This window comes from Salvia miltiorrhiza, chromosome 4 (genome assembly GCF_028751815.1).
Source record: "Salvia miltiorrhiza cultivar Shanhuang (shh) chromosome 4, IMPLAD_Smil_shh, whole genome shotgun sequence".
Taxonomy (NCBI): Eukaryota; Viridiplantae; Streptophyta; class Magnoliopsida; order Lamiales; family Lamiaceae; genus Salvia; species Salvia miltiorrhiza.
The window spans coordinates 55,619,860-55,642,712 of NC_080390.1; the positions used below are offsets into that span (position 1 = coordinate 55,619,860).

The 22,853-nt window shown below is 38.9% G+C and overlaps 1 protein-coding gene across 1 annotated transcript; it reads left to right on the forward strand.

The window, feature by feature from the left end:
* The first annotated feature begins 18,570 nt into the window (after positions 1-18,570).
* Positions 18,571-22,752, forward strand: LOC131020910 (vacuole membrane protein KMS1-like). The gene is made up of 8 exons (XM_057949955.1): positions 18,571-19,196; positions 20,123-20,334; positions 20,485-20,563; positions 20,806-21,105; positions 21,219-21,376; positions 21,664-21,780; positions 21,864-22,043; positions 22,119-22,752. Exons 1-8 carry the CDS (start codon positions 19,133-19,135, stop codon positions 22,311-22,313), a joined length of 1,305 nt encoding a protein of 434 aa, XP_057805938.1. The 5' UTR covers positions 18,571-19,132; the 3' UTR covers positions 22,314-22,752.
* The last annotated feature ends 101 nt before the right edge of the window (positions 22,753-22,853 follow it).

Here is a 22,853-nt window from a genome sequence, read left to right on the forward strand (position 1 = left end):
AATTGGTGGGGAAGACACGACTATGATCTAGCAAGTAGGGATGCAGAGGGAAGATCAGGGGGAATTCTATGTGCTTGGAATAGAGATTCCTTCGTGGCTACAAGCAAATGGGACATGCCGGGCGCGGTGGTCATAAACGGCAGAGGGAAGCCAGGTAACCAAGACTATTGCTTTATTAACGTTTATGCACCAATTGAGTCAGCTGAAAAGATTGAGCTTTGGGATAAATTGAAGTTAATTGCTGAGCAGAATAGGGACAAATGTGTTTGTATTCTTGGAGATTTCAATGCCGTTAGAGAATCAGGGGAAAGAGTGGGCAGAGGAGAGAGTTACGGCATAACAAATATGAGATTGTTTGATTTGTTCATTCGAGAGAGCGATTTGACAGAGATCAGAACACAGGGAAGGAAGTATACTTGGTATCAAACCAGTGGCGGCTGCAAGAGTAAATTAGACAGATTCTTGGTCAATGAACAATGGTTCAATGTTTGGCCCTCAACCTTTGGTCTCTGCCTTCAAAGATCGCTTTCAGATCATTGTCCGATTATCCTTTCAACAACGGTGGTTGACTGGGGACCGAAGCCTTTCCGCTTCATTAACTCATGGATGACGCACCCGGAATTTAAGAATCTGGTCCAGAAAGTGTGGAACGAAACGTCGGTGTCGGGATGGGGCTGCTATGTTTTCAAGGAAAAGCTTAAGGCCCTAAAAATTGCCTTGAAAGATTGGAACAGAAATTCATTTGGAAACATCGACCACAACATCAAAATTTGGAAAGAGGAGCTACAACAGTTGGATATCATCGATGATGCTTTTGGCCTCGATGAACAGGAGGTTTGTAGAAGGAACGAAGCAACAGCAAAGATCATTCTCTATACAAGAAACAAGTGCAGCCTACTGGAACAAAAGGCCAAAGCTCGATGGATTAGAGAAGGTGATCTTAATTCAAAATTTTATCATAGAGCAGTTGTTGGACGCAGAAAAAAGAACGAGATTGCAGGGCTGATGTTTGGGGATAGGTGGGTTGACGAGCCAAAGGAGATGAAGGCTAAAGCTACGGAGTTTTTTCAGAATTTTTTCAAGAAGAAGCGAAGAGTTTTACCAGTTATTCCCACAGATTTCGTGAGCCGAAAACTTTCCCATGAGGACAACTCGAGGCTGATCATACCATTCTCGGAAGAAGAGATCAAAGAAGCTGTGTGGAGCTGTGATGGGAACAAAAGCCCGGGGCCTGATGGCTTTAATTTCACCTTTTGGAAATCGTCATGGGATATCATTAAAGCTGACTTCTGCCGTCTGATGAATGAATTTCATTCCAATGGACAGATCCCTAGAGGATGCAATTCGTCCTATATTGTCCTCATTCCAAAGAAAGAGGAGTGCAGCTCACTCGAAGACTTCCGCCCCATTTCTCTTATCGGAAGTCTGTACAAAGTTATTGCTAAAGTCTTGGCAGGGAGGATGAAGTCTGTTATGGGCAAGATAATATCTGAAAACCAAAATGCTTTCATTTGTGGGCGTTTTATCCTTGATGGAGTCATTATACTTAACGAGGCAATTGAGGAAGCAAAAAAGAGAGGGAAGGGCAGAATTTTCTTTAAAGTTGATTTCGCAAAGGCTTACGATTCGGTTCAATGGGACTACCTTGATATCATGCTTGAACGGCTGAATTTTGACATCACGTGGAGAAAGTGGATCAAAGGTTGCCTTTCTACGGCCTCGGCGAACGTTCTCATCAATGGGTCACCAACGGGAGATTTCAGTTTGGAAAGAGGACTTCGACAAGGTGATCCTCTATCACCGTATCTTTTTCTCATTGCAGCGGAAGGATTACATTCCCTTGTCAACAAAGCAGCGGACTTGAAGTTAATTCAGTCAGTAGAGATCGGAAGAGAAAAGGTGGAGATTTCACACCTCCAGTATGCGGATGATACGATCTTCGTCCTTTCAGATTGCGAAGGGAACATTGAGGCGATCAAAAACATTCTTATACTTTTTGAGATGCTCTCGGGGCTGAAAGTTAACTTTGGTAAAAGCTGCCTGATGGGAGTCCGGATTGATGATAGTAAACTTGAGAGGATGGCAAACGAGCTACAATGCTCAGTTGGAAAATTACCGTTCAAATTTTTGGGCATAAAAGTCGGAGGCAAAAGCAGAAGCAACGCGGACTGGAACTACATTGTTGAAAAGGTTAAGAAGAGAATTGACTGCTGGAAGAACCAGAAATTGTCGTTGGCAGGAAGAGTTACCTTAGTGAAGGCAGTTCTTCAAGCAATACCGACCTATCAGCTTTCCTTCTCTATCATCCCTAAAGCTACTGTAAGAGCCTTAAACTCTTTGCTTGGTAAATTCCTTTGGGGTGGGGGTACCAGTACAACCCCAATCACTTGGGTCAAGTGGAGTGATCTCTGCCTTAGTAAAAAAGAGGGAGGGCTGGGGTTCAAGAACCTCGAATGGTTTAACTTAGCTCTTGTCACGAAATGGATATGGAGATATTGGAAAGGGAGAGAATTATTGTGGGCAAAAGTCATGAGATCCTTATATGGAGACGTTGAGTGGGGAGAGGAGGGCATTCAACTCAAGGGTACTAGAAAGAATAAGGGCGGATGGTGGCCGAAAGTTGTGTCAGCAGGAGAAACGTCATCTGGGAAATGGTTTCTGGACAATATCGGTCGAAAAATTGGGAACGGGAATGAGACCAAATTCTGGGAGCACAAATGGATTGGGACAAAGCCATTAAAGTTCGTCTTTCCTAGATTATTTCAACTGAGCGCTGATAAGGATGTCAAGGTAGGGGAGTGGGGAACTTGGGAAGAGGGTTCTTGGATATGGGAGATGAAGTGGAGGCGAGATTTGCTCGAGAGAGAAAAGGAGGCAGTTGAACAACTTAAACACTATATCTCTCATTTAGTTCCGGTTGCAGGTCGAGACGACAGCTGGGTCTGGAAGGCGTCACCAGACGGTATATACTCCACAAAATCGGCGTACTTAACAATAAAAGCAAACCGGATTGTGGAGTCGAGGATGAACGACGAAGAGAAATGGCGTGCAACAATTTGGAAGTCGCCGGCCCCCCAAAAAGCGATTGTCACAGCATGGAGATTGATGCGAAATAGGCTCCCAACTTGCGATAACTTGAGGAAGAGAAGTATCGATTTGGGAGAAGAAGAATCCAAGTGCAGCGAATGTAAACTCCTTCCAGAATCGACAAATCATCTGTTTCTTATGTGCCCCAAGATAGAGGAAGTTTGGAACGAGCTCCAGAAGTGGCTGGGAGTGGAAATGGTGCGTCCCCAAAGGGTTGAAAGTCACTTTGGTACGTTTTCTTGCTTCGGGAAAGAAAAAAAGATTACAAAGCTATTGTCTGCTATTTGGGTTTGTTGTGTTTGGATTCTTTGGAAGAAAAGGAATGAGAAACGGTTTGAACGTATGGAATGGGAGTCAAAGAACATTGTCACGGAGATCAAAATTAGAACGTGGTGTTGGAATAAGATCTTCGGGATAGTTGGAAAGGAGATGGATCTTTCTTGCTGGTGCTCTAATGAGCTGATCAAAACGGTTTTGTAAGATCTTTTTGGGTACCTCTGGTACCTCTTCTAATGAAATTAATTTTTTCTCGATCAAAAAAAAAAAAAGCATAAACTTTCAATATTCGAAAAATTTTAAAGACAAAGCTTATCTGTGACCACATTATGTTAGAGATTAGGTAGAATCATTGTCAAATATGCTGTCCATTTGTTGGAACTGTCCCTATCCACTTACTTCTTTATTTAAATTAATTTAGATGCAATAATAATGGTTGATTATTGCGTCTCCATATTAAAATATAGTAGAAAAACCACATGGCCTCCACAAAATTTAATACTTATCAAGTAATGTGTAAACTTTTATCAAATTTAATACTTATCAAGTAATGTGTAAACTTTTATCGTATTTAATTAATTTAATAGGATTTGCGTAACATAGGAAGATACAATATATATATTAAGGAGCATATAATATGAAAATAAATTACATAAGATGATCATATAATAAAAGTTCAAATGTTTAACGTAAATTTTGGCTGGTTATCGTAAAGAACATGTGACAAACAGCTGGCAGAATCATGTTTGATGAGAAGAAAGAAAGAAACAATATAGATGGAAAAAGAAATATTATTATAGGACCACTATTTCCTCACCTTTATCTTTTCCGTAATAATAATAATAACAATAATAATAATAATAATAATAATAATAATAATAATAATTATTGGATATTCAAGGGCTTCTTCACTTCCGCCGCACCATGCATTTTGGCCACAATCCAATAATCCATTCACCTTATTTATTTATTTATTAGCTATGAAACTCCATTTTAATGGCAAAATTAAACATTATAATTATATTTTACTATAATAATGTGAGAATATTATATTGAACGTATAAAGTTTTGGTTATTATAAAAATTAATAACATAATACTCCCTCCGTCCCACGAAGCATGACACAGTTTCCTTTTTTGTCTGTCCCACGAAGCATGATACGTTTCTAAAAATGGCAAAAAATTTGCCCTTTATTCACATTTTCACCTACAACACTTTACACACAAAATACCAATTTCTCAATTTTCGTGCCGAAAAGAAGTGTGTCATGCTTCATGGGACGGAGGGAGTATTTTATTGAACATATAAAATTATTGCATTTTTAGTAAAATTTATTGCATCAAAAAGGGAAGAAAAAGAAAATTCGTTTTTTGCATTTATTCATCAAATTAATGCATTTACCATACATTTTGACGATTGAATGATTATCTTTCTCTTATTTGATGGACGAATGGATCACCTAAACTCGAACTTCATAAGAAGTGGAAAATCTACTTGTTATCGAGTACTATAATTATTTCACGACGTATACAATAATTTTATATGCTCGATACAATATTTTTATATTTTCACGATAAAATATAAAAAACAAATTAAATTCTGAATTATTGGCGAGTCGAAATGGAACATTGCACAGCTGACACGTGGAACTGTGACCCTTTTGCAGCTGCTCGACGTTTCTAGAGAAACCGTTGGCGATTTTTTTTTTTAATTCATTTATTTATTTTTTTCGAAATTTTCCCGTTTCTTTGGTTTTGTCTCATTGGTGGCCTCTATTTTTGTTTCTTTTAAAGAAAAAATTGGACCCCCCTTCACCCCAGGCGCACGTTAGTTCCTCGCGCTGCATTTGTATATTTCGATTGGAAAGTGAATTCTCAGTGTTTTTCACATTTATTGATGTATTTTTTTAAAGTACATTAATATATTGAGATCTTTGATCCCATTTAATTCACTATTATATGACATGATCATTTTGACATTAAATCAAAGTTCATTTCATCAGCTAATTCAATTTAATTTTTAACTATTTAATACGTGTGTGACGAGAACGAGAAGATCAAATGAGAATGGACAAATGTAATGAGAAATGAAAATGAATAATTCTGTAACGTTCCTATGATTCATAGTATTGATATTTGTCTAGAGAGAACGGATTTTTACATGGATTCGAATTCTAAAGAAAGTAAAGAGTTTATTAATTAATTAAATTTTGGAATGCGGTCATTATAAGCAGGTTATGCAACTATATAATGACTTATGCATTATTCTTATTTCTTACGAAAGATGGCATTTTTAGTATAATCCATATATACATATTTTTCTAACATGGTTAATAATAGTTTTTTTATATTTTTTTTTTCTGTTCAGTCAATGATTTTCCTAAAATAAACAAAAAATCCAGAAATCAGAAGATTATTCAGGATTCAATCTGGAATGATCTATAATTTTCTTTTAATAAAATAATTGAGGAGAGGGTTTCTTTCTGGCCAAAGAGGAGAGAGGATATTCGACTTCATATTTCTGTATTTGTCATTTTCATGAGGTTTATTAATTTAATATGGAATTGATAAGATATAATTATTTGTCATTTATTTTACACGATGCTAGTTAGGTGATATATTTATGGTTCTAAACCTCGATGTTTTTTTTTTTTTTTTGAGCAGATCTAAACCTCGATGTAACCCCACATGTTACTAATGGAAAAGAATTCAACTATTAAAAAAATATATGAGATACTGTAGACAATTAAATTTGTCGTCGAATTAAATCATGCCACGTATAAATTCATGAATTAAATATTCAATTATATTTTCTATTTTATTAAATGGGATTTTATTCCTAATTAAATAGATATATATAATTAATATTTAACATAAATGAATTAATGGGCTTTTGGATACCTAAAGCCCTAAGGCCCATACATGGAGGCCCAAAGCCCATAAAGCCCATGAAGCCCATCTCTAAAATCTATAAATAGAGGTGTTGGGGTGCTCATTATAACAACTCGAAGGAGCGGAAGATCGAAGAGCATAAAGAATTCTCTCTAGTATCACAAGTTGAAGTGGAAGATTGAGGAGTTCAAAGAATTCTATCAAGTATCAAGTATTCATCAAGTATCCTTCAAATCTTCAAGATCTTCAAGGCAACATTCAAGTATCCTTCGAATCTTCAAGTATTTGAGCATTCAAATCTTCAAGTATCCTTCGAATCTTCAAGTATTTGAGCGTTCAAATCTTCAAGTGTCTTCAAGAATTCTATCAAGTCTTCAAGTATTCTTCAAGTATCTTCAAGTGATCAAACCTTCAAATCTTCAAGTGATCAAGGCGTTCTTACAAATTCCAAGAACGATCTTCCTCAAATCAAATCAACCAAGTCCCAAAGCTTCAAGGTGTTCTTACAAATTCTAAGGACGTTCTTCAAATCAAATCAAATCAAGTTCGAAAGCTTCAAGGCGTTCTTACAAAATTCTAAGGACGTTCTTCTCAAATCAAATCAAGTTCAACGTTCAATCCAAAATCATGACTTAAGTCCTTTGGATTGGCGTCATCAAAACAAGTATTTCAAGAACCTTCGAGTTTGTTCAAGAATCAAATGGAAGAGAAGAATCAGAGGATTAACTAGAGATTGCAACTCGCATAAATCTATCTTCAAATCTATCAAATTATCTTTGTAACGCATTTTGTATTTTATCAAATTGAAATACAAAAAATTTGTGTTTACAAATTTTGGCACGCCCAGTGGGACATCTCTACCTCTCATCTCTACTCTTCACCAAAAATCTTGAACTATGTCTACTCAATCAAATGCAGCTGCTCCAGCTTCATCCAAAGCTTCTTCGGCAAACGTTGGTATGATCACGCGAAGCAAATCGAAATCATTGCAAGGAGTGTCCAAGCCGATCTTTCATCTTCCATCTATCCATGAAGAAGATGACAACTTTGAGAGAAGCTTCACATTCCCCACTGAAAATTATCAACTCCATGCAAGTGTCATGATGACAAACACTTCCACCATGGAGGAACAACTCTTGAACTTGACAAAGATGGTTGAATCTCTAACCAAGCACATCCAAGAGCAAGATGCCCAGATTGCAAAGCTCAAAGGAGAAAAAGGAGATTCAAGCCACGCCAACAACGATAAGGAAGGCGAAGAAAGCGAAGAAGATGGAGAGAATAACGATGAAGAAATCTCCAAAGACAAGCCAAAGAGTGATGGAAAAAGGCCTTCAGGAAATGATACTCTCTTCTCGTCTGGTGGCCTCATTCCCATCGACCAACTCAAAGAGTTCATCGAAGCAACAATGAAGAATAACTCCGGTGGAAGCTCCAAATCATCGTTGACTTACTCCAAGCCATATACTCGGCGAATTGACAGTATGAGGATGCCTCTTGGTTATCAACCACCAAAATTTCAACAATTTGATGGCCAAGGAAATCCGAGACAACATGTGGCTCATTTCATTGAAACATGCAACAACGCTGGTACTTATGGAGATCATTTGGTCAAACAGTTTGTTCGCTCATTGAAAGGTAATGCCTTTGATTGGTACACCGACTTAGAATCAAACTCAATTGATAATTGGGAACAACTGGAGCATGAGTTCCTCAACCGCTTCTATAGCACTAGAAGAACTGTCAGCATGGTGGAGCTCACAAGTTCGCGTCAATTCAAAGAAGAGCCAGTAATTGATTACATCAACCGATGGAGAAACCTTTGTCTCAACTGCAAGGACCGATTGTCTGAATCATCTGCCATCGAAATGTGTATTCAAGGGATGCATTGGGGCTTGCAATACATCTTGCGAGGAATCCAGCCAAGAACATTCGAGGAACTAGCCACTAGAGCTCATGATATGGAGTTGAGCATGATGGCAAGCGGGATCGAAGGACCACCAATCCAGGAGTCTAGCAAATTCAAGCCAGAATTCAAGAAAGGAGGAAAACCATATGACAAAGCACCAAAGAAGGAATCTATGGCGATTAAGGCAACTTCGGTGAAATTTCTAAAGAAAGAAGCTAATCAAGAAAGCAACCAGAACACTTCACGAGACAATCAGAACTCTTCCCGAGACATGGGGCAAAGAAGATCTACCTTGAAAGAAATGCAACAAAAGCAATACCCTTTCTTAGACTCTGATGTTTCAGGAATTTTTGATGACCTGCTCAAAGAAAAGCTTATCGAGTTGCCAGAAATGAAGCGACCAAATGAAGCAGGGAGGACAGATGATCCAAGTTACTGCAAATACCATCGTCTGGTTGGGCACCCCATACATGATTGCTTCATCTTTAAAGACAGGGTCATGCGTTTAGCTCGAGAAGGGAAAATATCTCTTGAAGAAGACGCTACTGCTGTAAATATGGTCTCCACCGACTTGAATGGCATAATAGAAGGTATTGGAGCTCTGTATGATACATCCAATCAAGTAGATGAAGAACCTGAGCTAAATATGGATGAAGACGATGATGCATTGGCAATCACATTCTCCAATGAAGACTTGCAGCTTGGATCTGAACCTCATAACAGGCCATTGTTCGTGAGTTGTTATACACAGGAGCAGAAGGTCAATCGAATTCTCATCGATGGAGGCTCGGCGGTCAATATTTTGCCACTAAGGACTTTGAAGCAATTGGGAATCCAAGCAGAAGAGCTGTCAAAAAGTCGATTGATGATTCAAGGTTTCAACCATGAAGGGCAAAGAGCTCTTGGAACTATAAGGCTGCAATTGCAGATGCAGGACATGGAGTCCACAGCGTTGCTTCATGTGATTGATGCAAGAACATCCTACAACATGCTTCTGGGTCGACCATGGCTTCATGAAAATGGTGTTATTCCTTCTACATTGCACCAATGCTTCAAATACTATCAAAATGGCACCATAAGAAAAGTGGTTGGTGATCACAAACCTTTCACAGAAGCAGAGTCACATTTCGCCGATGCTCAATTCTATTTGGGAAGAACTAAAGCAACAATGGTGGAAAGGGATGTACCACAGGAGGAGTCAGGATCCCGACAAGAGAAAGAATCTCGCCCAGAGATGGAAGGTTTCACCATCCCTTTGACTAAGATTGATGCCAAAAAGCCCATTCCCCAGCCACCCAAAGATTTTGTCCGACCAAAGCAAAGTGGCGCCACAGAACATGGAGATCTCTTAGACAAAGAACTCTCAAAGCACTTTGGTCCGAAGGCATATAAACTCCTCGTGAATGCTGGATACAATCCTCAAGAAAGCTATATGTCAAGGTCTCATTTGGAAAAGACTGATAACGCAGGCCAAAACTCCAAAGCAGGTTTGGGATATACAGTGCAAAGCCCCATTCGAATTGCCATCAAGAGAGCCACTGCTAACTATGCTAGCACCAAGCAAATCCTGGAATCTTCAAGCAATCGGAGAACCCAAAGGGTTTCTATTTTCAATAGGATGGGTAGAAGAGAAGCTCAACAAGTATCTGTCTTTAAAAGACTTGGCAAAGGCAAATCATGGAAACGAAGCAAGACAAAAAGGAGTGATGAACTGCACATAACAGAGAAATGGAGAAGTTTGATCCCTCCTCGAATGAAAAGATACACCACTTTGATTATGTCATGTGGGAAAAAAATGAAAGCTCGAATGAAGACCACCATCTTCACACGAGATGCCATAGATCAAGAAGATAGAGAAAGTGTGGCTTCCTCTTACTACACTACTAATAGTGCTAGTAATCCAGTTCCTCTTCCTCATACTACTCAAAGTCAAGTGCGCCGTGAAATTGCAAGTCTCGTTAGAAGTGGCGTTATCACAGCAGACGTCGCAGAGAATATAGCCTTCATACGCCAGAGAAATGAAAGCATAAAGACGTGTTTTGATTGCAAAGATCCTCGCCGAAAAGACGAAGACGTTGTCACAACAAACCATATCACCTCCTGCGAGAAAATGGTCGTTGGAGAAGAGAATTCGCACTTAAGCCCCAAAGAACTGGAAACTCTGGATGAAGAGAAACTAGAAGCCCAGCAAAAATTGGAATACTATCAAGCTCTTCCTTCAAGATCCTTCAACAAAGTAGTGCGAGCGCCCTCTTTTCAAGTTGGAGACCCGGCCCTTGCTGCAAGGAGGCCAATTGTTATCACTCTCAACAGAAAGTTCTTGAAGTACTACTATCCTTGAAGGGTGGTAGAAGTTGAAGCATGTGCATATGTATATAGTTCAAAAAAAAAAAAAAAAAAAAAATAGAAAAGCAAAAAAAAAATGGAAAGCATAAAAAAAAAAAAATAGAAAAGCAGAAAAGCCGAAAAGATGAGTCAGATGAGAAACCAGAAATGAAGAAAAGCAACAAAATGGAGTCTATGAAGACAGCTCCTTGACGCACGAGCCTAAACTGCATGTTACTCCTGGCCCGCATGAGTATAAACTGTGCACGGCACCCAATCTCAAGCACCCGTTGATCCTATTAACTACGTTTTGACTTGATCCCTTTCAAAAGGGTACGTAGGCAGCTTAGATAATTTCTAGGTTCAGTCATGAATTGTGTTTGACTCTTTTCAATTTATATCATCAAAGTTATGATTTAAGTTGATTATGTGAAGCCGAATATGTCTCAAATTGGGAAGAAAATCAAGCCATCAAAAGCAACATAAGCACATTTGGATAAAGATGTCAAAATATCCATGCCAAACCAAATGAGAACCATCAAAAGAGAAATGATAGAAAATACGGTTTGCACCAATACTAAGCAAATGGTCTTGATCCTCCAAAGCTCTCTGAGCAGAGATCAAATGTGACTCTGAAGTCTTCAAATTCTTCAGCATTTCCTCATCAATAGGTGCAGCTTTATGTTTGTCAAACTCTCTTTTGAATTCTTGGATTGCACCTCAGACGGAATGAAAGGAGGCACTATCTTGCTTGAGGGACAATGTCATCTTCGTCTTCCACATCTCTATCATAGCAAGTTCTTCCTTGATCAAAGCAATTCGGACGATGGTTTCACTCTCCTTGGCTTAAGCATCAAGAAGAGAAGACTCAATCTTCTCGAGCCGTTGTGCAGAATTCTCCCAACTTCGTGAGATGCCAAACATAACAACAACCTCACTCAAACCAGATTCAAACAATCCCAGGCCTGAGCGCACCCAAGACCTGTCAAAGAATTGAGTCATCTGGCATTGAGGTCGGCTATGCATCGACAAATTCACTTCTCTCCAAGCTAAAGTTGAATCCATTTGTGGAGTGGAAATACACGTTCACCAAACATAATAGAACACCATTGAGTCATCTAGCCTGCTCAAATGGGCGCAAAGAGAAGATGTAACCAGCAATCTTCAAAGGTTGGACTCACAAGGGCCCAGATCCGAGCGCACCCGAAATCTGATTAAAAGCCGATTGAGCCACCTGAAGTGCAAAGTAAACATTACTCAAATAAGGTCTTAGATGGGCTGCTGCCAGATTTTTGGATGAACTCTTTGAAGATGGTCTTTAGTCGGGCTGATGGAGATGTCAAGACTGAAAGAAAAATGACAATAGATTCCAAACTTTGCAAATACTCAAAGCATCTCGTTTGGGACAAAATCCGCCATGAAGTTGGTTGATAAGACTGCGCCAATCTTGAACATAACCCTCCAAAATCGCCATCACCAAGCTTTCGCTGCTACTAGCTGCAAAAAAAAAAAAAAAAAAAAAAAAAGTGAATACAAATTATTGAATAACAATAAATGGTTTGATTAAAAAAAAAATCAATTCAAAACTTGGGAATTTACTTGCATTAAAAAAAAAAAAAAAAGAGGGAAGAGAAAATTGGGCATGACTGATGCTGGACCTAATTATAAGGAAAATGGGCCAAACAAAGAATTTGGGCTTAAGTAGTGGCTAAAGTGTTAACCTAAATAAAGGCCCATCAGCCTCCATCTCTCTCTCCTCTTCACTTGGTTTCCGCCATCTTCTCCACAAGTCCGGCGGATCGCCTCTCAACTCCGTTCCCTCTGTTCCCCAAGCCGGTTCCGACTGCTGCTACGCCAGCTAATAAGAAGCCGGAGACTGCTATAAAGCCAAATCAAAAGCAGCCATCCTCCTTCCTCCAAAGATCTGACGTGCCTCTTCCGAAGTCCGGCGGCGATGTGTCCTTCGTCCCGGCGTAGACCGATACCCTCGCTTTAAAACTCTCGTTCCGGTCGCCTCTCCTCGCCATCTGAACTTCCGTGAGACTACTCAGCAGACCCGCCACCGCTTCTGGGGACTGCCGCTGCGCACGTAGCTCCGGCGAAACAGGGCAACAATAAGGAGCCACTCACACCACCGTTTCTCTCCACGCTCGACGCGATCAAAAAAACTTCCTCACCAAGGACAACCCCAACTCAACCTCCATTTGCTGCACAACCTTCCCCGCAGCAGCAGATAACAACAATCACCACCCCCGCCTACAATGACAATGATCACCTTGGGCGACATCTCTCTCTCTCCTCCTGCTCGCGGTGGGCAGTCACTCCGGCGACCACAGCGCCGCGACGGCGCCCGCAACAACACCACTGCTCACTATCTTTCTCCCTCTTGACCGGTCGAGCAACGGCATCCCGAAGGACCGTCACGCCGCCGGATAGCTTCGACAACAGCCCACCAGTTGAAAGAGCGCCGCCATCGTTGATCGCCTTTGTCGACAGCAACGGCCCTTCTCTCCACTGTCCGAGAACTGCTACGCCCGCTGAGAAGAAGCTGGAGACTGTTGCAAACCAAAGCCAAAAGCCACCGCCGGTGAGATAAAAATAATGATGCGGTGAAAACTTGGAGTCCTCTGAAACGGAAGCAGATACGATTTCTTAGGCATTGGAGAACATTGAGAAGATAAGATCAGAGAAGCTCTGCAGCCCGTGATTGTGCAGGACCAGCGGCTGCGGCGAGGGGATGTTCAGCTTCGACGTCTGCCTGCTCAACGAACTGGATTTGACGAGCTTGTGTGTGAGGAAGGATCTCAACATCTGCTCCCCTTGTGACTTCAACTGCACCCAAGGCTACCTCTCTTCATTGACTCGAATCCACGACGTCGCCGCTGCTAGATGTCGCACTGCTGCCATAGTTTGTTGTCGTGCTTTCTCCGCTATCCTGAAATCTGGCGAGAAGCTATCTCCATTCCCCTAAAATGCTGTCGCCGATTGTTGTTGCCTAAAGCCAGCGAGTCCACCGAACAACGAACGTTCGACTCTTTGAAAAGACCAGTTGTATCGTAGTCTCTGCTGCTCTGATTAAACGAGGCTGCCAACGCCTAAGAAGCACCGCCGTTCACGGTCGTGTCTCTTCTGCCGATTGTCGCTTGTCGTGCCTCCTTTCTCAAAGAAGAGTTACGGGAACAACAATATGGGTGGCGACAAATTGATCAATGAGCTGATAAGAAAGAAAGCAAATATATATCATTAATTTTAGAGCTCACGTCAACATGAAAAGAAATGGCAAATATTGCAAAAGAAGAAATACTTGGCGAAAATCTATAAACACTTGGCAGTGCTATCATCAAGAGTATGAAAGCAAAACATGTGTATTAGTGTGAAGTGAAAGATCAGCCCAGAGCTACGACAAACAGCAAACCATACCATTTATGTACAAGAATCAAAATTGTGGCAAAACAACCTGATTGAGGAATGCTTGAGAGGTAGGCCAAATATAAAATATCAAGCAACAGTGCCGCTGACCAAAACCAGTTGCTTCATTTTCATATACCCAAAGAAAGATACATGGCAAACAACAAAGCCATGCAATGCATGAAATAGCAAATAGCTGAAAGCCCTAAGAAACTAAAGCTTGAAAACGCTGCACAAGTGACCAAATGTAAAAGAAAAAGACCTAAAAGAGAAGCAAAAAGTGAAAGGTGCTGACTGAGAATGCAGACATTGTTAAAATGAACTCAGCTCAGTAAGAAAAGAGAAAAATAAAACATAGGGCGGGGGCAGTGAGCTACAAACCTTCGCTAAAGCTCGTGACAAATCGAAGCCCTTTCTTCGTCTCCTTCATCACCTTCATCAGCCCATCCCCTCTCGCCACTCAACAACACGAACCAGATCTCTCTCTCATCTCTCTCAAAGCTGCGCCCCTGCGGCTTCCTTTCCGGCGAAGTCAGTCGTCGTCACTCCCCGCTCTCGGCGCACTCACAGACCGCTGCTGTTCACTGCTGCTAAAGCCCACGAGTCAGCCGCCGTTGGTCCACCGACGACGAACTTTCGGTCCTTTGAAAGGACCAGCTGTATCGTCGTGTCTGCTACTTCAGTGAAACGAGGTTGCCGAACGCCGTCGCTTCTCAGAAAACGAGGCACCGCTGCCCCTACCCTATCCATGCAGAGAACAAATAAGAATGATGAAATAACAGCTTGTAGTAAGCCAAAGACAGAAGCTCGAAATGAAAGAGAAATGGTGAAAAGGAACCAACCTCGATGTAACACGGTTTCTGTGTCGTCAATACAGCCCTTTCGCTGCTCGAAAACTCTCGACCTCTTCACCTGTGCTCGACGAACTCAGCAACACGCCAAGTTCTAGTCCTCCGATCACCTTCAACCCTCCGTCGGCACTCCGCGAGAACTAGAAGCAAGCCGAGCTTTGTTTTGAGAACTATAGCTATAGCTATCAAAAGATACTACAGCTATCAAATGAAAACTCCTAGAACAGGCTACTGTAGGCAGCCGAGAAAGAGGAAGCTTCGTTTGTTTTAAGATGCAATACATAGGGAGGGTTTACTCTATTTATAGAGGAGAAAAAGGAAGAAGCAGAAGCAAAACCAGAAGAAAAGAAAGAAATAAAAAAAAAAGGAAGAAGAATAGATTCCCTAGCCAACAATGTGTACGAAGAAAAGGTGGAGTTCCAGCTATTCTTTGCAATTTTCAACAGGCTGCAAAGGCTCTCAAGCAAATGCTATGCACATGCCTCCTCTCACTACAGCTGTCGCAGACTAAAAAAAAAAAAAAAAACTCTCCTAAAAGAGGTAAGGTTGTTGCAAAAAGGAAAAGGATGGCATAAGAAAACAAATTTGCTGCAGTCGATTTTGATCTCGGGAAGTGAACAAGAAGCATTTAATGCTCTTGAAGGTACTGCAAGAAAAAGAAAAAGAAAGAGGTGCTCCACAAGTTAACGTTGAAAAAAAAAAAAAAAAAGGGTTGAGAAATTGAAGAATGACTTGGAATTAGAAGACTAAAATTGGCTTGGAATTAGAAGACTAAAATTGGCTGCATTCATTCAAAAGGTGGATCTACATGCATCAGGTCCAATTGTTTAATTAATGGACTTGAGGTCTATGGTCCAAGTGAAGCATTAATTTGTCAAAGTCCAGTATACATCATTTAAAAAAAAAAAAAAAAAAAATCAAATTCAAGCGAAGAACTCCTAAATACGAGTATAAACTATTTACAAATTCAAATTCAAAATGAAGAACTCCTAAATACGAGTATAAACTATTTATAAATTCAAAGAAAATTGAAGAACTCCTAAATACGAGTATAAAATATTTAAAATTCAAGTTCAAAATGAAGAACTCCTAAATACGAGTATAAACTATTTATAAATTCAAAGAAAATTCAAGAACTCCTAAATACGAGTATAAACTATTTACGAAATTCAAAGAAATTCAAGAACTCCTAAATACGAGTATAAACTATTTAAAATTTCAAAATCAAATGAAAAACTCCTAAATACGAGTATAAACTATTTATAAATTCAAAGAAAATGAAGAACTCCTAAATACGAGTATAAACTATTTACAAAATTCAAAATCAAGAACTCCGCGATAAGAGTTTAAACTATCAAAATAAATTTCGAGACTCGTCTATTACCAAAGGCATTTCGTCCATAAACAAGTCTCGATGGGGCAATTTGTAGACAATTAAATTTGTCGTCGAATTAAATCATGCCACGTATAAATTCATGAATTAAATATTCAATTATATTTTCTATTTTATTAAATGGGATTTTATTCCTAATTAAATAGATATATATATAATTAATATTTAACATAAATGAATTAATGGGCTTTTGGATACCTAAAGCCCTAAGGCCCATACATGGAGGCCCAAAGCCCATAAAGCCCATGAAGCCCATCTCTAAAATCTATAAATAGAGGTGTTGGGGTGCTCATTATAACAACTCGAAGGAGCGGAAGATCGAAGAGCATAAAGAATTCTCTCTAGTATCACAAGTTGAAGTGGAAGATTGAGGAGTTCAAAGAATTCTATCAAGTATCAAGTATTCATCAAGTATCCTTCAAATCTTCAAGATCTTCAAGGCAACATTCAAGTATCCTTCGAATCTTCAAGTATTTGAGCATTCAAATCTTCAAGTATCCTTCGAATCTTCAAGTATTTGAGCGTTCAAATCTTCAAGTGTCTTCAAGAATTCTATCAAGTCTTCAAGTATTCTTCAAGTATCTTCAAGTGATCAAACCTTCAAATCTTCAAGTGATCAAGGCGTTCTTACAAATTCCAAGAACGATCTTCCTCAAATCAAATCAACCAAGTCCCAAAGCTTCAAGGTGTTCTTACAAATTCTAAGGACGTTCTTCAAATCAAATCAAATCAAGTTCGAAAGCTTCAAGGCGTTCTTACAAAATTCTAAGGACGTTCTTCTCAAATCAAATCAAGTTCAACGTTCAATCCAAAATCATGACTTAAGTCCTTTGGATTGGCGTCATCAAAACAAGTATTTCAAGAACCTTCGAGTTTGTTCAAGAATCAAATGGAAGAGAAGAATCAGAGGATTAACTAGAGATTGCAACTCGCATAAATCTATCTTCAAATCTATCAAATTATCTTTGTAACGCATTTTGTATTTTATCAAATTGAAATACAAAAAATTTGTGTTTACAGATACATCAATGATAAATGATTATATATCACACCAGTATATGTTATCTCTGATTAATTAAATTCGGATTCATAATTTCCGACCTTAATCCTCATTGGTTTATTCATCCATTAATTTCAAACTAAATTGGCAGCCCTAATTATAGTTCACTTTAATTAAGAGCCCATGTCCAAAATCCTGCGAAGTCATAGCCTAGAAATAAATTTAATCTAAACATTCAGGCCCAATATATAATCATTATTTCGGCCCAGTACAAAAACTATTGGGCTGGGCCACATCCTGATAGACTAAATTATTTCTGAAATAAATTTTGCTTGCAATAATGATCGACTATATTTCTTTGAGACGTTTTTTATATTTTGTTGTCACTCAAGTTTAATAATAACATTAATTAATGAAATCTTGTCCAAAAAAAAACGTGAATTAATGAAATAAATGTAAAGTATACATACACCATATAATAAAGCTGGTATAAACATTTATTGACATTTAATGAACGTTAATATCGAGAAGAATTTTCAACTAATGTTAGGGTAAGCTACTTTCCATTCTGAGCGGTATATAAAAAAATTCATTTTCATCATAATATTTTTTATACTTTCTACAATCTTAAATAAGAGGCCCTTTGTTTTATTTTTTTTGACTTAATACATACTTACACTGATGAAATACCAAATAAATTCATAATGTTCATGTTAAGTTGTCGACTACTCAGATATACTGTCATCAATTTTCAGTTATATATTGAATTATTAATTTTAATCAAACTAACACTATTTAAATCTGATAAAATGATCTGAAATATATTTGAGCATCTCATCTAGTATTTATTGCACGTAAAGATTTATGAACACACTTATGAACATTTATATAAATTAGACACTACACTTAAATGCCACTTCCATCTAATTCAAATTTCCGAGAATTAAATTTCAAAATATATATATATATATATAGAGGGCTATAGTGAAAACACTTCTTAAAATATAAATATAAACGTTTTTAATATACGAATTTTATCCAACAAGGTTACGAATTCATCCAACATGTGTTACGAATTGTGAAAAATAAATTTTTTCTGCCTTTGGGATTCGAACCTAGGACCACGAATTCATCCAAAAGGGTTACGAATCAACCGTAGATCTTAATGATCTAAGGGCTGAAAATTGTTTATATTTTATATTTTAAGAAGTGTTTTCCTATATATATATATTCTTAATTTGATGCCTTGAATATTACTTCCTTGAGTTATATTCCTGGAATATGCCAACATTATTTTAATAAATATATATTATTACTAAAAAATACACTCATATACTAATTCTTTTAAGTAACTAAAAATTATATTTGACGCCACAAATAAGAAATTAGACTACAAGTTGTACTAAATTGACCCATTGACATCTCCAACTTGTTTGGTGCCACAATCTAAGCATCAAATATTGAAAAAAATATTATTTTTATCATCATTTATTTTGAAAAAGATACTTCTATTCAAATTACATAGCCTATTTATTTAAAGAAATTTGAAATTACGCCATTTATGATCAAATACTTGGAGTCTTGGACTTTATTTCCCTTTAAAAAAAATCTGCAAATTCAAAATAGTAGTCAAATTCAGTAGATCAGAGTTCTCTTTTCTGCCCATTTTCTGCAACTTGGAGGAATCCATTTTCCAATTTCTAGTGCGTGTTGTGTGTGTGAGAGAAAACGAGATAAAGCCCCCTCAAAAACATTTTGCTCTTGCACGCCAAATCAGATCAGGTGGATTTTTTTCAACCAACACATTCGCCTCCATAAACACTCAGATCTCTTTCCAAAATCCGATCTTTCCTCGTTTGATTCGCGTAGGATCGAGATTCTCGCCTCCCCTTTTGCTCTCGCCGCGCAATTCAACAGTACCTATTACACGCACATAAACGTGTGAGTGCGTGTAATGCCCGTTTTACGTGGCGTGTATGGGAATATAGGGTAATGGGGTCGAAGAAAAGGTCGACTTCCAACAGTAGTCGTCGCAACGGCGGCGTGTCGCTCTCAGGCAATTTTTTTTTTTTTTTTTGGATTTTGGTAGTTTGTGTTGATGTTGGAGTTGGTTTTTTGTGGATGTGCTTCATGAATGGAAGAGCGAGAATCTTTTTTTTTTGAGTTGATTTAATGATTCTTCGGTTTTGTGTATCCGCGCTTTGAGTAAGATGTATGCTAGATTTTAATTCTGTTTTGCTTATTTTGGGATTTGATGATGAGAAAGCTTTTGTGATGAGCAGATTAAAAAAGGTGTTGACTAATTGGGAGCTTTCTGCTATGTATGCTTTATATGTGTAAATTCATGGGATTGTAATTATTTGATTAATGCTGCCATTGCTTTTATTAGGATTTTTATATTTTGTTCTATTTGAGTAGAGGATTTTTGGAGGAAACTAAGAAACCACCACAAAGAGTGACTTTCACTGAGCAGTTAGTTACTAGTATGTATCTATGGTTGTGTGTGTGTGTGCTTTTTGAGAAGAGAAATCTGTGTGAGGACTAATGGGATGAGATATCTCTGCAATGCCTAAGTTCAGTCGAGAACTCTTATGCAAGGTAGTTTGTCGAATAAAATTTGAGGATTTGAACCATGCCTTTTATTGCTCCATGTGATTGGAACTGTAAGATGCTAGCAGATTCGGACCTTTTGTGCACGATCCAGCTTATTGTAGTCGAGTTTCAAGTGGTGTTGTACCTCTCCTAGGTTGGAGGTTTTCCACTTTGCTTATGTTTGGATAGAGGGAGGGAGGGAGGGATGGCCGTGCTTTGTATTTGCTCGAGTATGCAATGGCTGAAACCTAATTATTCGATAAATGGACATTTATATGATACTGAAGTTCTTGTTGAGTGTGTACCTATTCCATAATTTGGTGAAGTATCTCTGTTTCGGCTTGATGAATCTTATGTTGATTTCTTACTCTAAAATTTATGCTTTTGTAGGACTTCGACTGCAGCACCAACAAGAACTAGAAAAATTGACTCTAACCGCCCAGCCATTCAAGACACTAAAGCTATTCCTTTTTGCTGTTATACTATACCTCAGACGATCGCTTACATATGTTTTGTCACATGGCGGTTGGCTTATGCTAGTTAGTGCCCTCGTTGGGGTTGCGGGGATACTACTTGTTATAATAGATGGTCCTCACGACAAGGTAAGCATGATAGTTTATTTATCATCCCAAAATTGGCCACGAAAAGTTGTATTTAATGCGTACTTGGTGATTATGCAATAGTTTGGTTAACTTTCTGGTCAGAGGTTGACACATTTTTGGGTGTTTTTACATATCTCAATTGAAATGCAGCATGTTGAGGAAGTTTTACGTTATATGCGGTTTGGACTATGGTGGGTGGCTCTCGGTGTAGCATCTTCCATTGGACTCGGTAAGCAAGATGAGCTTTACAAGATTTTCCATTCGACCTCTTGATGCTCATGACTTATTTGATGATTAATTATTGGGAAAATATTTTGATAAGAAATTCTTGGAAAGGCTACTAAGTTAACAAGCTTCAAGGTGAACATTTTTTCAATTCGTATCAAAGAACGACGAATGTACATGCTTTTCTCATGCATATCTTCACAGCCTATTATCCGAGCTTCATAAGTTTTTTCTGTATTTTCATAGGTTCTGGACTGCACACCTTCGTCCTCTATTTAGGACCCCATATTGCGTTCTTCACGTTAAAAGCAGTGCAATGTGGTCGAGTCGACATTAAAAGTGCCATCTACGACACAATACAACTAAAGAGAACTCCTTCATGGCTTGGCAAAGATTGTTCCGAATTCGGGCCTCCTTTATTTCCATCCTCACACGGTGTGCGGATTCCCATCAGTAGCATCTTGCCCCAGGTCCAGTTAGAAGCGATACTGTGGGGTCTCGGGACTGCTCTCGGTGAGCTGCCCCCGTACTTCATTTCAAGGGCAGGTATGTCAATTTTTTTCAACATTCTTGCATTTATGTAAAACAGATGAAAAACGGAAATTTTGTTACCGGTATGTCGTATATGAAGGACCTTAGACATACTATTCTTTATACAGCTAGCTTGTCGGGAAGTACGGTATCTGCCATGGAAGAACTGGATGCTTCCTCGACCGGAGACAAAGGGTTCATTTCTTCCCGACTGAACCGAATGAAGCGCTGGTTCCTCTCACATGCCCAATATATGAACTTCTTCACCATTTTGGTTCTTGCTTCGGTTAGTTCCTTCGTCTACTTTGATGTTGGTCTTGTCTTGTTGAAATTTTGATATGATCTTCTCTATGTGAAATAATAAATTTCTAGCTCGTATTCCGAGATCATTCAACCAAAAGAGCCTAGCCCTGTTTGTTCCAATTCGAAGTTATGAATTATTTTCATTTCAAAAACTTGTGTACATCTGGATCCACGGTGCATCCACCCGATTAGGGTTTGTTAATCCCCAATTCGAACTTCTTAGTCCATTTCGGGTTCCGTTTTTATGAGTTGTCTCGATATGCTCTGTAGGTTCCCAATCCTCTGTTTGATCTCGCGGGCATAATGTGCGGACAGTTTGGAATTCCTTTCTGGAAGTTCTTCATGGCAACGATGATTGGCAAAGCGATAATCAAGACTCACATACAGGTTCTGTGATTCGGGTTTTGTGAAAAATTGAATCTTTATTGATTCACATGACTTATCTTCTCACAAATGTCGATAATCTGCAGACAATCTTCATCATCGCCGTCTGCAACAACCAGCTTCTTCACTGGGTAGAAAACGAACTACTTTGGGTGCTCAGCTTCGTCCCCGGCTTCGACTCCATCCTATCCAACCTCATCCCCAAGCTTCATTCGATGAAGGACAAGTACTTGGCCGCCAAACCTCACGTTCAAGCAGATAGCAAGGTTCGTGTCGTTCAATCTTCTGTAGTCCGTCTATAATCACCCCGTTTGCTTACAAATTCGCCTCATGTTTCTCAGGGAAAGAAATGGGACTTCTCTCTTGCTTTTATTTGGAACACTGTGGTTTGGTTCATGCTGATGAACTTCTTCGTCAAGATTGTGAACGCAACCGCACAACGGTATCTGAACAAGCAGCACGACGAGGAAATTTCTGCACTGAAGAATAAATCGTCGAAGCAATCTGATGACTCTGACACTTCTTCATCCAGATGAACTTTCTTTGTTCGATTCTTCACCCCCATTACACATTATATCTCTCGTCTCACTCGCATTATTTGTATGAATTAGGGTTAGGGGTCGGGGTTCCGGGTGAACGAAGACTGTACACAGTCGCTGCCAACGAGCAAACGCCGTAAGTTCCCTGTTTGAAACTGTTTAGGGAAAGAACAGAGGAACTGTGGGAAATCTTGAACACATTTTTAGTGATTTTATATGAAAAAAAAGGAAATTTGAACTATCCTAGTAGTGGCTGTGCTAGTTCTTGTATGAATTTATGTTTTCATACAACAGAATTTTAAGACAAATGACACCAAGATTTATGACTTGTGCACCAAAATGTGTCTGAGCCAAGTCAATTGATTGAGCATTGTTGAATCATTTGTTGTAATGAATCAATGCAAATGTACAATATGGAAATGGCGTGATTTTTGTATGAGTTTTGAGTTAATAGTGCTAGTGACATCTTTATGATATTGCATTTTTCTCTTTTTTAGTTTGGGGGAGCTAAAATAAAAAAATTCAAAAAAAAAATGA